We start from the raw sequence: 17,839 nt of genomic DNA on the forward strand, positions 1-17,839 counted from the left end.
TTAGGGGGATTAGTGGCATTTGATTCTTTTACCTTTATTATTATTATTATTATTATTATTATTATTATCTTTTCACAAAATAATAATCAAAATAGAATGTGTATTTTTCTGAATATCCATCAATAGTCGATCCCCTCAGCGATGCCGTTGGAAATTATTTTCCATATTCTTATAGTTATTTTTTGTGAAAGATAAATTGAAAAAAGATAGTTTGTGTGGCCTTGCATTTATGAAATGATTTTTTTTTTACTCAGTATATATCATGTTCGATTTTAAAAACTTTATACCATCATCTTAGAAAAAAAAAACATATTATATCTTATTACAATTTTTATTTTATAATTAATTTAAATTTGAAAAGGCTAATGTCAATTTCAAATTTCAATGCATGACAGCGTTTTGACCTCTGTCGACGATTGTAGTACGCATGAGTCTACTGCTATTGTTTATTACTACAATCCACTTCAGATGATATTTTATTTTAGTGCTTGCTCTGAAAAGGCAACAAAAAAAATATCGACTTAAGAAATCAACGTTTTTTGTTCAAGGTTACACGTACATCGTTAGCTGACTAGACAGAATAGTAGCTGATAGTTGGTGATCCAAAGAATCGGGTGTCGTTTGAGCGGAACGATCTCTCCAAAGAATCTGCTTCAATGGTCCCATCTATGCTACCTGGCTTTTGCACAAGGCAAATCAGGGACTTGACGATTTCAGACATTGGTGGCCTAAATTCCTTCTCAGGCTGATCATGATCGTGTTATCGAAATCAAGTTCTTGAATATTATTTTAATGCAACGAATTGGTGTCACGAAAGTACCTGAATGCAGGCAGAGACAATGTCCGCAAAACGTGAAAGAGATTTCGAGGACATGGTTCGCAAGATGGATGGATGGATCATCTCTCCCAAAGACGCGTTGTCATGAAGCCTCGACGAAGCCCATCTCACCAATGATTTTTCTGATCTTGATCTTGAGCTGCATGGTTCATAAAACATATCATATCAATGACTTTTACTTGCGATATTCACGTTTGAGTTATCCAGAATCTTAATAGTACTTATAAACGCTGTACTTGTCAAAAGGCCTCCTTCCTGTTAAAAGCTCTAAAAGCAACACTCCAAAGGCATACACATCAGCCTTTGTATCGCAAATTCCAGGTTGAGCATGTTCCGGTGCGATATAGCCACTATCAGAAATAGCCATTTCTGAAGCCTGTATGCAATTTTGATCTGATACTTAGTCCTTGATCTCAATCAAAACGTATTATAGATGCTGATATTTTGACATTTACCTTGATCTTCACACTGTTGCTCGTCAAGGGTCTCAAGATAGCCAGCCCGCAATCACAAACATGGGGCTTAAGTGTTTCATCAAGTAAGATATTTGCAGCCTTTAAGTTACTATGGGCAACGGGAGGCACGCAGGATGAATGCATGTAACTGATCATTCGACACAGACAGAATTGTGATGAAAGAAGTTAATGAACGGCAGATTACAAGTGAGTGTGGGTTATAGTGTTATACAAGGTGGGTTACGAAATGGCTTGAAAATACTCACTTCAATGCCTGAGAAATGCCAAGAGAGATTTGAAGGCGTAGACCCCAAGATAATGGTTTGTATGTGATGCAGTGTAAAGCATCTTCAAGGCACAAATTCCTAATATATTCGTACACAAGGAGATATTGGCCATGCTCCATGCAGTATCCAAAAAGTTTCACAATGTTAGGGTGCTTCAATCTTGATGCATTTCGAATCACATCCAAAAACTGTTCTTCTTCGACGATGGATAGAGATACCATGTTAATGATTTTGACGGCCAAAATCTAATTGAATTGAAGTGCCGATCAGAAAATTTGCTTTGCTTGAAGTTTCAACATATGTACAACTTGAGTTAGATGAATCAAGTTCAGAGCTTTACCGTGCCATCTGGAAACTCTGCTCGGTATACAGAACCAAGAGATCCCTCTCCAAGAAGGTTTTCTTCACTGAAGCTGTTGGTTGCTATTTGGAGCTCTCCTAGACTGTAAACTTTTGCTGTAATAGGAATCTTTCTGCCCGAGTAGCTTTTTCTCTTTGGCACTTCCATGGTTTTAGTTCGAATAGGAGGCAGACGTGAGGGGGTAATCAAAGGGGAGGAGCTGAATCCTGATATATGTGGGCTGTCCTCTGCAGCCATTGACCACAAATCCATGCCTAAAAACAAAAAAACAATATGATATGGGCATTGCAACGTTATGAAAACTAAATAACAATAACTGATCACTGATACCAACAGAATCATATTCCTAAGTAACAACTAGTAAATCTTGAGAATGACCTTGGACTGTGCAAATAGCTCTATTTCTCGTGGAACCTTCACAGCTCTCCATCTCTCCAACTGCTTTCTTACGTGACCGATGATTGCGAACTACAACAAAAAGAGCAGCAAATACTGCAATGAGTGTGCCTCCACAAACCAACATAACTATTCCAGATGGGCTTGGTCTTTTCTTGCTGTGGCCCGATGCTATATGAGTAGGATGGCTCTCAAAAGCTGTTAAATTTGTTACTGGTGGACTGCTGATATTCTGCTCTGTGGGAATAGTATCGGGAAAGTTCCAGGGTGGATAGTTTGTCTCTTTGTCAAACTTGTTACCCCCAATCCTAAATATAGATGATGGAACAGAGACAGAGGATTTAGTTGTGCAAATACAGGAAAGGGAAATGAAGAAGCTTAGATAGATGTGGCTGGCTAATACAGCTTTACCATAAGTTGTGTATTGATTGAAACTTTTCTGGAATAATACCACTAAAATGGTTGTCTTCGATATTCCTAAAACGAGAAATATGAGCGCAGAAACAAGTATAATAGATACTAATTTGAAAGTTGAAACGTTTTTTATCGAAAGGATCATACAAGTCATAAAGTGGGAGATTGGCCAAGAAAATTACTGATCCGGTAAAGTGATTTCCCTGCAAGAACCTGCAATATAATCTCTCAGTTATTTGGAAACTTAAGGACCAGATATCGGCACCATATCATTCCGAATCTGAAGATACAAAACTCACAATCCTGTCAGGTTAGATAAAGATTTGAAGGAGGTAGGGAGATCTCCAGTGAAGTTGTTGAATGACAAATCCCTGGTTAAAATCTTATTCTGAGCAAAATGGAACAGGGAATATACTTAGGTTCGATACAAAGAATGTGATAAAATAGCATACATTCCTCTGAGATTCTGTAGGCCACTAAATACATTTCCCAAAGTTCCTGATAGCGCATTATGGCTCACATTGCTGCGACGAAAATTAAAATTCAGAAGTATTGCATAATTGCAGAACCGAACTGCTGAAGCATAAGCCACTTACAGATGCCTAAGATTCTTCATTAGATCAAAGGAGTATGGAATGCTTTGACTAAATTTATTTCCTGCCAAGTTTCTGCATCCACCGAGTTAAAGAACATAATTATTTTGGCAATAGCGTTTACAGTTGAACTCAATTCTTGATATAAAGATCAATTTGATTGTCTTACAGGTGTGTGAGATTAAGAGGTAAATCATAAGGTATTTCGCTATCAATGTTATTTGAGCTGAGGTCCCTAATAACATGAAGTTCCCGACAAGGGAAAGGCAGATAAGTACAAAGATTCCATGTGACCAATGGTTGATTCAAGCACAAAGTATTCATCTAAGTACTTACAGCTGCTTCAGATTTCTCAGATTAGAGAGCTGAAACCCGAGATTCCCAGATAGGCCTAGCCCTTTAAGATCACTGCAAGTTTGGTACCCACAAGTAGTTAGTTTTGAGAGTTTAACTTGATATCCTCTCATGTGAGTATTGGTGATTACAGGTGGATCACTGATGACATGAAGCATGAAACTCCAGTCCATAATTCGTCACAAGGGTCTCCGCCCTCTAATTTCCATCTTTGCAGCTGCACTGGGCTGTTGAGGGACCTGTACAGATCTCGAAGAGCTTGAACTGCATAAAATAAACCAGATGATCAGTTCATATCAAAGTTAGTTTATCGAAAACCATCCTTACATTTAATGGAACTACTCAAGGCTAGTCACTCTGAAATTGTAGGACATGTCACCATAATTTGTTTGGTTTTTTAATCATCGGGTTCATCAACTTCAGGATAATTGAAAATCTATGATGAAGACTCAAAACATTTCATAGAAAAACTTACAGGTACATATCAAAAATACATAATTTCAAGAATATCCTGGCTATACTGAATGTGAAAACATAAAGCCGAATACCATCAGTTTCATCTGTGATTGCAAAGGCTTGTAACACGAGACTTGTCAGGGATACTATCGCAATCAGACACCGCCACTGTTTAATCATTGTTTTCTCAAGAATCAGAGCCTCAGAGGAGAGATTAACGCCTATAATTTCTGATATCCCATAAAAAAATTACACAAATAGATCTCGTCAGTCTCGCAATTAGTAAGAAGTAAAAGTTAACAACGCTGATTAAACTTGAAACACCAGATAAAGCTTGGCATAACGGAAGATGTGAAAATCAAGAAAAGTATTTGGACACTGTTCTGTTGCAACCTTCAATTACAAGCCAAACTAATTACCTGCAGCAATCTTCATTATTGCTTCGATACGTCTCGATCTCTATAGGCGTACTCTGTGTGTGTGTGTGTGTTTTTTTTTTTTTTTTAACACACACATAAACATACATAGATTTTGAAGGTACACACCACGCACAGAGTTACAAACTTAGTTGCGATAGATTATGGTAATATCAAATGCCCTTGGAAAAAAAACCACACACACACACACATGTGAACATGCAGATGACATTAGCATGATTGTTATTGTTAAATGTAGAAAAATGATTATTCATAAGAAAGAGAAGGATCCAAGAACTGGATATCACGAATCGGAGGATATCTTTTTGCAACAATTTAACAAGAACAATGACGATGGCCATGCCTGCGTGCGAACATACATACATTTGCTGGAAAATTACAGAGAAATTAGGGTTTCGAAGCTACCTGTGTGATGGAGAAGGATTTAGCGAGGCGCGAGTAGAAGAAGCTGAACAGTGAAGTAGGAGAAGGAAAAGCACTGAGTTTGGTGCGAAACGGTTTGGGTAGTTAAAGGCGCGTGCGTGCCACGGCTTCGTTGAATGGATGATCTCTGATGTAAATTTAACCATTTTATTATATTTATCTCGGTTTAATTATATCATTATTTCATATTTTCAAAATAAAACTGGTTAATATGATTGGTTTTGTCGCTGCTTTTTTAGCAAACAAATTAAATGAACGTAATTAATTATTATTTTTTATATTCTCTATAGGAGTCTAACTAATTATTTAGTAATTTAAATCTTTTTAAATTATAACAATGGTCCATATATCATGATAAATAATAATATATTTATTTTGATTGATTAAATTTGAGGCAAGATAAAAATCTATAGTTTTACTTTAAAATAATTAATTAGGTAAATAAAAATTATATATTAAATGTAATACTAATAATTTGATGGATATATGTTAAAAACTTGATAAATTATAAATCAACCAAACATACATAGAAGAAAAACTATATTTTACAGAAAATAATTTTTTTTTATATAACAAGGGGTGTGGAGATTTACTATCTAAATTTAAACTAGCTAAACTTCCCAATAAATGGAATTTGAAGTTAGGCAGGCCTAGTTGGTTTTGGGGTCTCACCCTTCCCCTCAGCCACAGTACCAAGAAAATAAGTATCTTTATAAAATATGAAGTAGCTAGCCACGTGATTGATGATTCCAAGATTCTGAATGCACAGAGTGAAATTCATCCAGTGAGTTGCATTTTTCGTTACTCAAAATTCATGGAATAGCAAATTTTAAGTTCAAACTCAACGGGTATAAAGTCGAGATAAGATTTGCCTGTATAATCACGAAACATAAATCAAATTTCCTACTTTAGCTGCAAACCTCTCAAGAAGCTTGAATCGCTCCACCAGCAGCTTGATGACAAAACCAAATCAATTGTCCATTTTATTCATAAAAGATCCACCCAAGATTCATTATTGGTGGTGCCCTACTAGCATTCGTTGACCAAACTAAGCACCAAAGTCTCAAGTTTCACACAAACAAAACATGAAGTCCAAACATCACACAATTGCGAAGAAACGACGTTGTTGCTGGCTGCTAACACAAGATTGCGGGATGATTAGAACTCGAGATTTCAAATCGACCAGTTTACATGCTGACCTGAAGAATCATAGCCCCTCGAGGGTTCCAGTTCATGAAACCGTTCTCCACCTTGTTGAGCCAGTCCCAGCTCTCCGGTATACTGATTATTAGAAGACCGATAAATTTGTCCTAGTCCCAGATCGGGAGGCATCTCTTGCAAAGTGTCGCTAGCCAGATCACCCTTGAAACTCCACGACGGGCATGCATATTGCTCGATAAGTGGATGAACTGTTGGTGTGCAGATATTGGTACCAAGGAAGTTGTTAATCCCGAGATTCAGGGGTCTGGCGCTACAGTTCCAGGGATGATTTGACAGAAGAGAGAGAGCACTGCTGGAGTTCGAGGCTCCGTCGAAACATACTTCTGAAGATACTCCTTTGGTCCCAGTATGATTTGGCCTAGTTGTGGAACCTTGCAGAAGATCTGGTAGATAGTTTGGTGGGTTGCTCTGCCATGGAGGTTGATTCCCGAATGCTCTTTCAGTTGTTGGAGTAATTGGCCAGGATTCTCTTCCAGTGAGACTAGGGTATGAGGTGAAGTCGACAGTAAAACTTCCACGTTTGCTATGATTACCTGTCATGGCAAAATGAAAATTGAGTCTACTCGGTTTTAATAAAACATCCATGACATTTAATTAGAATGACAGAAACCATAATATCTTTCAAGAAAAGATCCAAACGATCTGTCTAACCGGACATAGATGAAGAAAGACTTCCATAGCGAGGGGAGAATAAAGATCCTGGCTGCGGCTTCCGGCGACGCTCGTTGTGGCCAGCCAGACGTCTGCGGCAGCTTCTTTTCTCTTGGTCAAATTCAGGCAACTGATGAAACCTGGAGAAAAATTAGCGTAAGAAACAATGATTTAGTATCAACTGTAAATCGATGTGTTAATATAGATGTAACAAGTCTTGCTTCCCATATAATTTCCGATCTGGCACAGGATTCCTTTGGTTCCAAATCTGCTTTCTCTTGAAATGAGAGTTATTTGGGCATGAGAGAGGCCACTGACATTTTTGGGTATGAAAGTTCCTTCAATAAATGTAATATGAAATTTTGATCGAATTTACATTTTATGGCCCCTTCCCACCTCATTTCCAACAGTTCTTATCTCAGCGTTCTTGGGACATTTCAAACTTAGTGGCCAGTTGCAAATCGCATTTTTCATCAGCCCTCGACACAAATTTGTTGACACTCAAACAAAGATGCATGATTATATTTTAAATTCTAGAGTTACATTATTTACAAGACGATGGATAACTCACTATGTAACACTGGAAAGAACTTTATTTACAAGACGATGGATGACTAACTAACTGTATAACACCGGAAAGAGCTTTAGCACGTTCCCACAAATTGCTTCATACAAGCCACATCAAGTACTAAAGAAACCGTTAATCAACTAAGATACTACAAGAATCCGGACAAGATCAATATGTTCACAGTCTATGTTGCGTATAGGCTCCCACTAGCCCAGAAGCAACATAAACGAATATAGGCTCCCACTAACCCAGAAGCAACATAAACGAATATATATCATCTTCATATTACTGCAGTTTGAATTATATATTCCACATACAAATTCATGAAACAACCTAAGACCAACAAAATCACAACTAACCCATCTGAGGCATTCTCAAATAGATAATTTTTCCAAATATCAAGTTTAACTTTTAAAAATAAAAAAGTTTGGCCCCCAATCATCCTAAATCTTGAGTTGTCCCTCTTCACAATCAAAATCCAATATGAATTTACCAAATGACTCAAGACAAGGAAATGAAAAGGAGACCCCATACATATCGATGACTTATCGCAAAACAATTCATTGGCACAATTTATCAAACACATCTATCATAATACCCAACCAAATTAAGATATACAATACGCACTCGTAATACACAATGAAACCCCAACAAAAAATGAGAGAAGAAAGATGATCAAGGGAATAAATTATGTTAATATATGTGCTCACTCATGCGTGTGACTAATTATATATAAATCAAAAACGAATCTTTATAATTACTAAAAAAGCGAATCTTTAAACTATAATATATAAAAAGATCAACAAAAAACCAGACCTGCTGCACTGCTGGCAAAATCTTTGCTCAAGGCCAGCAACAATGACATTTAAAGTCTTGGAATGCACACCACAAACCTTGTGCCTTGAATAGTAAGGCTTAACATCACTCAGATCTACATTACACCCCTCAACCTGGCACCTCGGTGGCGGACCACCATGCACCGCCCCAGTCCGCCCCTTCTTCGCCGGCGACCGCTGAGGCAGTGCCGATACACCACCGGTTTTGGGCTGCAACCCAGAAGCACCTGCATCTTCAAAGTAGATTTTCTTGCCGAAGTTCAAGCCATTTAAAGAACTTGACCCGCCAGAAACGGAGGAAGAAGAAACTGAATCACCCTTTTCCATCCCTGTCGTCTACAACCCATTCATCACTAGTTCAATGAATTCAAATGAAAGTCACATGCACTATTTCAGCAGAAAACAAACGATATAATCATACATGAAATTTGTTGGGATGTGGCCTGTGGGTGAGTGTCTGTAGTGGTAAAAAGTGGAGACCTGACAATGGGCCATAACGACAGCTCTGTGTATTCAAGTACAGGGGAGGCTCATTTCCGTCTAAATAAATAATATATGGAAGACGGGGATTTGGATTATATCTTTTTCTGTAATTAGGGTTATGCTTAAGTTGTGTTATATTAGGAAAACTATTTATAATAACAAGAGTTATGATTCATTGGTATGGAACCCAAATATATTTTAATATATTATATTATGTATTTTGAAACAATTTTGTCTGACAAAATTGAGTATTTTGACAGTAAGAAGCTACATAATCTAGAAACCATTAATTGGAAGATGGGTGCTTAGAGGAACGTCCTCTACTTAATTCTTGTTACATTTACATATAATCTTCGGAACAAAATTGCCTACCATCTGACCAAGTATGCTTTTTTTTTTTTAATAAAGATATCTTTCTAACACATACAAATTTTTGTCGAACCTTCAGCCAGTGTTATAAGAAATGTTTTTTACTCATCTCTAACTGCTAGCAATTCCAATTTTTTATGCAGCTCGGTGTCCTTTTGTGCCCGGCCATGCATCTGGGTGTCATTTTGTGCAGCTCGATGTCTACCGTGCAGCTTGATGTCCAGCTAGCTCGATGCCAAGCCATGTAGCTCGGTTTCCAGCTCATGCAGCTCGAAGTTGTGTTTTAGAACCTCGAATATATAGTGAATTTCAACTTGCATTTCTGAATTTCAACATGATACTCGAAATTGGCAGCCTTGTAACGAGCCCAAAATTTCGAAAATTGAGTACACCTGTGGGGACCCAGACGCTAATCATGTTCTTAATCATCATTGGGACTATTTAATCAATTATAAAACAGGGTCTGAATTTTTTTTTTAAATGCGGAACGTAGTGAAATAAAACGTATATACATCTCAGTATAAAAGTACAAGTCCTGTATCACATACATTTATTCAACTAAGGTTTAACAGCTATTATCAAGTGTCCAACCCTATCTCTAATCCAAGTCCGGAGCCTCACGATCTCTCTTCATCTCCTCAACCCTGAACTTGTCTCACCTATTGTTATGCACACATACAAACACGACAACAGCCGGATAATTCCGGTGAGAATATAATCCCGGTATAAATCAACGAAACATGCAATCATATAAACAAATATAAAGCATGTAACAGATAACAGCAATATGTATCAAAATCTGAAACATAATCAATATCAGACTGTCGACAATGCTCGTAACTTTACAATTCAGACTAGACTCAATCCTAGTCTAGGGATCTCGGTTTCCAGGAGTTGGCATTCCATATCGATCACAAGTAATAGAAGAAATTCCGATTCTATCCACATCGATATCCACGGCATAACGGTAAAATCTCAATATCCCCGTCAATATAACATTACCAGATAACAGTTACAATCCATAACCCATGTCCAATACAATCTATAATCCAGTCACAATTCAAATATGTCCGGTATAAATCAATATACCCTGAAAATTCATAACAATTCCATAATCAGTCCGTTTCTCAATCTGACTTCGATTCTACGATGTCTAACATGCTAAGAACATCATATATGAATCCTATCCAATTCTGACAATAGCATAATTTCAAAACATATCAAAACGTAGCAAAACTTACGTCCAGTTGTAGTCTACGTCGATAGGAATACAGTACCGAAGTCGGATTCAAAATCTAATGAACGGATCGAAATATAAAGGCGTAAGGATTTCTGAAACTTCCCTCGTNAACCGCTCGGGCGCCAGACGTTCTGTCCAAAACATGCTCTTGTAATGCATTAGTGCTCGGACGGTCGTTTTCTACCGCTCGGGCGCCACAGGTTCTGCCCGAAAATCACATAACTCATATGTTTTAACCAATTTGGTCTCGGAGTGGTCCAATCGATCTGCAGTAATAGAAGAAGCTCTGATTCTATCCACATCGATATAGTATCGATCACCAGTAATAGAAGAAACTCTGATTCTATCCACATCGATATGATATCGATTATCAGTAATAGAAGAAGTTACGATTCTATCCACATCGATACGGTACTGATCACCAGTAATAGAAGAAGCTACAATTCTATCCACATCGATAGCTAATCATCCGGTGACAGACTTTGACACTTTCGCCAATACACTATCTTGTGACATCATGCAATGTGCCCGTGACGATCCCGCCACTATCAGGCACTTCTGTCACAAGATTACTCGTCTAATACCTGCTATCTATAAATCAAGAGAACAAGTACATCAATCAAATCCATGCAAATATCAATGCAATAAAGTAAAGTATGTGATTTAGAGAAACTCAAGTCTAAACTGACTCAAGTCGATCTCCCAATACCACATTGACTTATACCTTCCGTTTGTAGTCTCGGTCTGAAGCAATATCAGTTCTGAACTCAAGACCGTCTCTGTAAATCTGAAACGATATATCGAGAATCGGAGTGGTCCAACTACACTCACATCAATTCATGATCACTAAATCATATTAGATTACGATAATCAATTTCTCGGGCATTACATCACCATATTTCAGATTAACACCACCTTAAATTTTGATTAATTGGTAACATCCAAATTATGGCAATTAAGAGGGCCATTAACATGGCTGACTATGCACCTCCTCCTACTGTCCACCACCTATAAATAGTGCTTCAGATTCGTGAAGAAATCACACCCGAGAGAGTCATATTTTGTATATGTTTTCTGTAAGAAACAAATGCGCGCAGCACGGTGTGTATTCTTAAAACATGTGTTTTATAAATCAAATACAGTAATTTAATTATTGCTGGTGGACGTATCTGTAAGTACCCAATAATATATGATGCACTATTATATTTTATACAAATGAATGTGCTTATTATTATTATTATTATTATTGGAAAATAAATTAATGATTGTGCTTAATCGTACAGTGCACTCATTTTGTCGGGATTATAATAATTATCTAAACATTGTAACTGAAAAGCCTGTTTAAACCAAATTGTACTTTATGAAAACATCTTTATCCAACTTCCTTGTATGTTCTCCCCACCTGAAATAAGTTTTCCCACATAGGAAATAATTCAGGTGGTATCATCTCGGAATTCTAGGTCTAGACAAAGTAAACTATTTATTTTATGATTATTTATGGTTTGAGGGATTTTAGTAAAAGTTGATCAGGTAAATCAATTTGGACAATCAGATTAATTGTATGTCAAAATTGTATTAAGTGATTTAGAATTATTTTATCATTTAAGGGAGTCAAAATCGGAATCGACCCGTCAACCAGACATGTTTTGATCCGAAAAAATCAAGTTTGAGTTTGGGATTTCGAGTTCGAGTCAGTCTAGGTTGGACCTGATATATGACTTAAAAAAAAAGGTTGACTCGAAAATTTTAGATTTTTTTAAAATAATATAATTAATAAATATTGTCTACGTTTTTTTATATTGTATGTTTGAAAAAATATTTATTGTACATTTATATCGTAAATTTTCATAATTTAATATTTATTTTGTAAATTTTGTTATTTTTTAAATAATGGTTTATTTGATTTAGTAAATATACTTTAATTTTCTACAATTAGACTTTCAAATCTAAATCATATATACGAGAGATTTTGTTATTATGTATTTAAATTAAAATATATTTTTTCAATTTTATTTAATATTTTTAAAAAATAAAAATAATCAAAATCTAGTTGAGTCGGTTTGATCGGGTTGTAAGTTTTTGGGTTAGCTCGGATTCGGATTGAACACTTTTTAAATAATACTACGTGTCAACCTGACCCGTGTAAATTGACACCATATTCTTGTTTGTACCGAGGTTTATGAAAGGAATAATTGGAGAGCTTAATAAATCCAAATCAGAAGTATTTGATATTCATGTTGTGAAAAAGTAAAAATTTACGGTAAAAAAGTAAAAATCTCAAACTCTCAAAATTATCACACTACACACTTTATAATATTTTTCTCACAACTCAATTGTGTTTTTCTTCACAAATGAGAGATCTATTTATAGAAAATTTTTACAAATAATCCAAAAATAAAATACATCATTACCTACATCATCACACACTAATTTTCAATATTCAACACCTAATTTTACCTAATTTTCAACATTCAACATTCACATTTTCAACACAAATATTTAACACATTTTTAAATAATTTTTCAACACTCCCCCTTGTGATGATGATCATAATGATTGTATACATTACGTGTTTTTATACTGCCTCGTTAAAAACCTTACTAGGAAAAACCCATTGGGATAAAAACCATAGTAAGGGAAAAAGAGTGCAGTCACGTAAACTCCCCCTCATGTTGACACGAACAATTCTTCACAAATTTCGTAGATTGCGCATCCCAATATTATATATGTGCTTTCTGAATATTGTCGTAGGAAGTGCCTTTGTGAAGAGATCTGATGAGTTTTCACTTGATTGAATGTGACGAACATCAATACATTTATTCTTCTCAAGCTCCTTGGTGAATGCGAAGAACTTAGGAGGAATATGTTTAGTTCTGTCGCTTTTTATGTATCCTTCTTTCATTTGAGCAACACATGCAGCATTATCTTCATATAGTATCACAGGCTTCTCGTCGAATGATAATCCGCATGAGATTTGGATATGTTGAGTCATTGATTTTAACCACACACATTCACGGCTTGCTTCATGTAGTGCAATAATCTCGGCATGATTTGATGAAGTTGTTACAAGTGTTTGTTTCTGTGAACGCCAAGAAATTGCAGTGCCTCCACGAGTAAATACATATCCAGTTTGAGAACGTGCTTTGTGTGGATCAGATAAGTATCCAGCATCGGCATAACCAATTATACTTGGATTAGCATCTTTTGAATACAAAAGTCCCAAGTCTGTCGTTCCTCGTAGATAACGGAATATATGTTTAATTCCGTTCCAATGTCTCTTTGTTGGATATGTGCTAAATCTTGCCAATAAATTTACGGCAAAAGATATATCAGGCCTTGTACAATTTGTAAGATACATAAGGGCACCGATAGCACTTAGATATGGTACTTCTGGACCAAGAATATCTTCATCATCTTCACATGGACGGAATGGATCCTTTTCTATGTTTAATGATCTAACAACCATTGGAGTACTTAAAGGATTTGATTTGTCCATATTAAAACGTTTAAGGATCTTTTCTGTATAATTTGTCTGGTGAACAAATATTCCACATTCTTTTTGTTCAATTTGTAAACCCAGACAATACTTGGTTTTTCCAAGATCCTTCATTTCAAATTCTTCTTTCAAGTATGACACAACTTCTTGAATTTCCTTATTTGTTCCAATGATGTTTAAATCATCAACATATACAGCAATAATTACGCATCCGGATGTTGTTTTCTTAATGAAAACACAAGGGCATATTGAATTATTTACATATCCCTTTTTCATCAAGTGATCACTTAGCCTATTATACCACATTCTGCCGGATTGCTTCAACCCATATAATGATCTTAGTAATTTCACAGAATAACATTCTCTGGGTTTTGAACTTTGTGCTTCAGGCATCTTAAATCCTTCAGGGATTTTCATATATATATTACTATCAAGTGATCCATATAAGTAGGCTGTAACAACATCCATAAGACGCATTTCTAAATTTTCAGATACTGCCAAGCTAATCAAATACCGAAACGTAATTGCATCCATCACAGGAGAATACGTTTCTTCATAATCAATTCCAGGCCTTTGAGAAAAACCTTGTGCAACAAGTCGAGCTTTATATCTTACTATTTCATTTTTCTCATTTCGCTTTCGAATAAAAACCCATTTGTATCCAACAGGTTTTACACCTTCAGGTGTAAGGACTATAGGTCCAAAAACATTACGTTTATTTAGCGAATCCAATTCAACCTGGATGGCATCTTTCCATTTTATCCAATCCTGCCGATTTTTACATTCACCAAAAGATTTTGGTTCATGATCTTCATTATCATTTATGATGTCGATTGCCACATTATAAGAAAATATATCATCAATTTCTTCTATATCTTTTCGGTTCCATATTTTTCCAGTATTAATATAATTGATAGAGATTTCATGATTCTCGTCAGTTTGTGGTTCTGACAAAACATTTTCATCATCATGTGTTTCTTCAGGAACATCATTCTCTATTTTGTGATCATTATGTGTTTCTTCAGGAACATCATTCTCTATTTTGTGATCATTGTGTTTCTCTATGAATTTTCTTTTTCGAGGATTTTTATCCTTGGAACCAACTGGCCTTCCACGCTTCAGGCGTTTAATGACATCATGACTATCTTCAATTTGTTTCTTCGGAATTTCAATTCGAGCAGGGGCATTTGCAGCATGTATATATGATTTAGTTACCCCTTTTGTGTCTGCAAATGCATCTGGTATTTGATTTGCTATTCTTTGCAAGTGCACAATTTGCTGTACATCTTTTTCACATTGTTTTGTTCTTGGATCCAGATGTAACAATGATGATACATACCATGTAATTTCTTTTTCGGTATGTTTCTGTTCTCCCCCTAACATTGGGAAGATTTCCTCATTAAAATGACAATCAGCAAAACGTGCTGTGAACACGTCGCCTGTCTGTGGTTCAAGATATCGAATGATCGATGGACTATCATAACCAATATAAATTCCAATCTTTCTTTGAGGTCCCATTTTCTTTCGTTGAGGTGGTGCAATAGGCACATACACCATACATCCAAAAATTCTCAGATGAGAAATGTCTGGTTCTTTACCAAATGCAAGCTGCAATGGGGAGTATTTATGATATGCACTTGGTCTGATGCGAATTAATGAAGCAGCATGTAAAATTGCATGTCCCCATATAGAAATAGGGAGCTTTGTTTTCATAATCATTGGTCTAGCAATCATTTGCAGACGTTTAATCAATGATTCAGCCAATCCATTTTGAGTATGTACATGAGCAACAGGATGCTCAACAATGATTCCCATAGACATACAATAATCATTGAAAGTCTGGGAAGTAAATTCACCAGCATTATCAAGTCTAATTTTCTTGATTGTATAATCGGGAAATTGATTCCTCAATTTTATTATTTGAGCAAGTAATCTTGCAAATGCAACATTTCGAGTTGACAATAAACATACATGTGACCATCTGCTGGAGGCATCAATCAATACCATAAAGTATCTGAATGGTCCACATGGTGGATGGATTGGTCCACAAATATCACCCTGAATACGTTCAAGAAACATTGGTGATTCAGTTTGGATTTTGGCTGGTGATGGTCTTATAATAAGTTTTCCAAGAGAACATGCTTTACATTGAAACTTATTATTCTGAAAGATCTTCTGGTCTTTCAATGGATGACCATGTGTATTTTCTATAATTCTTCGCATCATTGTTGAACCAGGATGTCCTAATCGATCATGCCAATTGGTTAATATTGAAGAATTATCAATTACCATGTTTGATTCAATGGGACGTATATGTGTATAATGCAATCCAGTAGGGAGCATTGGTAGTTTTTCAATCACATATTTCTTTCCTGATTTATATGTGGTAAGACACATATATTTCTCATTCCCTTCATTCATTGTTTGAGTATCATACCCATGGGAATATATATCATTAAAACTCAACAAATTTCTTTTCGATTGTGGTGAATATAAAGCATCATTGATCAAAAATTTTGTACCATTAGGTAACAAAAATTGTGCTTTACCACATCCTTTAATCAAGTCTACAGGACCTGATATTGTATTCACCGTTGTTTTTGTTGGTTTTAGTTCCAAGAAATATCTTTTATCTCGGAGGATAGTGTGCGTTGTACCACTATCAGGTATGCAAACTTCAGCTTGGTTCGTAGCATTTTCCATATTTGAACTTCAAAAAAATATGCAATGAAATAAAATTATTGACAATAAAATACAATACAATATAACACACTATAAAACATTATCATACGAATACATAAAAAATAAAATATTTTACATATTTATTCCACCATCAAATTGATCATTATCTGAGAAATCAATCAGAAAATCTCCAGCATCAAAATGAGTTGAACCACTCAAAGGTTCACTGTGTTCAGTAAAGTTGGTCTCCTTTTCTTTCCCCTTTATTGATTCTTTATAAAGTTTACAAAGGTGCTCAGGGGCTCGACAAATACGGGACCAATGTCCTGGAGTACCACATCTGAAACAAGAACTTTCAAATCTTTTTGAGTGATTCTCATTAACACTCATATTCTCTTGATGCCTTTTCGGTGGGTGGTTTGGGACGTTCTTTTGAGATGAGTTATAGAAATAACTATCTCGATTATTTTCAAAACCACGGCCGCGTCCACGACCACGACCACTTCCACGTCCACGTCCACGTCCACGACCACGACCACGACCTCGATTTTGTCCTCGACCAAAATCTTGTCTGTAACTTTGATTTTGGTTTCCAGGTTTAAATTCATTTTTGCTTACAGCATTTACTTCTGGAAATGCTGTTGATCCAGTGGGTCGGGACTGATGATTTCTCATTAATAGCTCGTTGTTCTTTTCCGCCACAAGAAGACAGGCGATGAGTTCAGAATATCTCGCAAATCCACGCACTCTATATTGTTGCTGTAGTGTTATATTTGATGCGTGAAACGTGGAAAATGTTTTTTCAAGCATTTCCGATTCTGTAACCTCATGTCCACAAAATTTTAACTGCGAGATTATTCTATACATCGCTGAATTGTAATCACTGACTTTTTTAAAGTCTTGGAATCTTAACATATTCCATTCATCACGGGCGGTCGGAAGTATAACTTCCCTTATATGTTCAAATCTCTCTTTTAATCCTTTCCACAGAGCCATGGGATCTTTTTCGATGAGATATTCACATTTTAAACCTTCATCAAGGTGTCGTCGTAAAAATATTATAGCTTTTGCTTTTTCTTGTGATGAAGATATACCATTTTCTTTAATGGTCTCGCTTAGACCCAATGACTCAAGATGCATTTCTACATCAAGAGTCCATGGCATATAGTTTTTCCCAGTAATATCAAGAGCGATGAATTCGAGCTTTGCCAAGTTTGCCATGGTGGTACTAAAAATTACGATGCATTTTATTAGTTAATGAATATTGCAATACAAAGTA

The 17,839-nt window shown here is 36.0% G+C and overlaps 2 protein-coding genes across 4 annotated transcripts; both read right to left on the reverse strand.

Moving 5' to 3' along the window:
• Positions 1–505: 505 nt before the first annotated feature.
• On the reverse strand, positions 506–5,104 carry LOC140969812 (protein STRUBBELIG-RECEPTOR FAMILY 2-like). Of its 2 annotated transcripts, XM_073431290.1 has the most exons (17): positions 4,997–5,067; positions 4,247–4,384; positions 3,830–3,962; positions 3,681–3,752; positions 3,514–3,579; positions 3,348–3,419; positions 3,204–3,275; positions 3,051–3,122; positions 2,899–2,964; positions 2,749–2,814; positions 2,320–2,645; positions 1,921–2,195; positions 1,560–1,825; positions 1,294–1,441; positions 1,075–1,214; positions 821–977; positions 506–745 (listed from the first exon to the last, which is right to left on the reverse strand). In XM_073431290.1, the coding sequence occupies exons 2-17, from the start codon at positions 4,332–4,334 to the stop codon at positions 572–574; spliced, it is 2,193 nt and encodes a 730-aa protein (XP_073287391.1). In that variant the 5' UTR covers positions 4,335–4,384; positions 4,997–5,067; the 3' UTR covers positions 506–571. The 2 variants fall into 2 exon arrangements, with proteins under 2 accessions (XP_073287391.1, XP_073287390.1); XM_073431289.1 differs by having other exon boundaries at positions 4,247–5,104.
• An 867-nt stretch (positions 5,105–5,971) lies between these two features.
• LOC140969813 (squamosa promoter-binding-like protein 9) lies at positions 5,972–8,872 on the reverse strand. 2 transcript variants are annotated; one of them, XM_073431292.1, is made up of 4 exons: positions 8,771–8,872; positions 8,271–8,619; positions 6,887–7,026; positions 5,972–6,768 (listed from the first exon to the last, which is right to left on the reverse strand). In XM_073431292.1, exons 2-4 carry the CDS (start codon positions 8,615–8,617, stop codon positions 6,188–6,190), a joined length of 1,068 nt encoding a protein of 355 aa, XP_073287393.1. In that variant the 5' UTR covers positions 8,618–8,619; positions 8,771–8,872; the 3' UTR covers positions 5,972–6,187. The 2 variants fall into 2 exon arrangements, with proteins under 2 accessions (XP_073287393.1, XP_073287392.1); XM_073431291.1 differs by having other exon boundaries at positions 8,271–8,677; positions 8,771–8,844.
• Positions 8,873–17,839: the final 8,967 nt, after the last annotated feature.

Source organism: Primulina huaijiensis, unplaced genomic scaffold (genome assembly GCF_012295235.1).
Source record: "Primulina huaijiensis isolate GDHJ02 unplaced genomic scaffold, ASM1229523v2 scaffold42781, whole genome shotgun sequence".
Classification (NCBI taxonomy): Eukaryota; Viridiplantae; Streptophyta; class Magnoliopsida; order Lamiales; family Gesneriaceae; genus Primulina; species Primulina huaijiensis.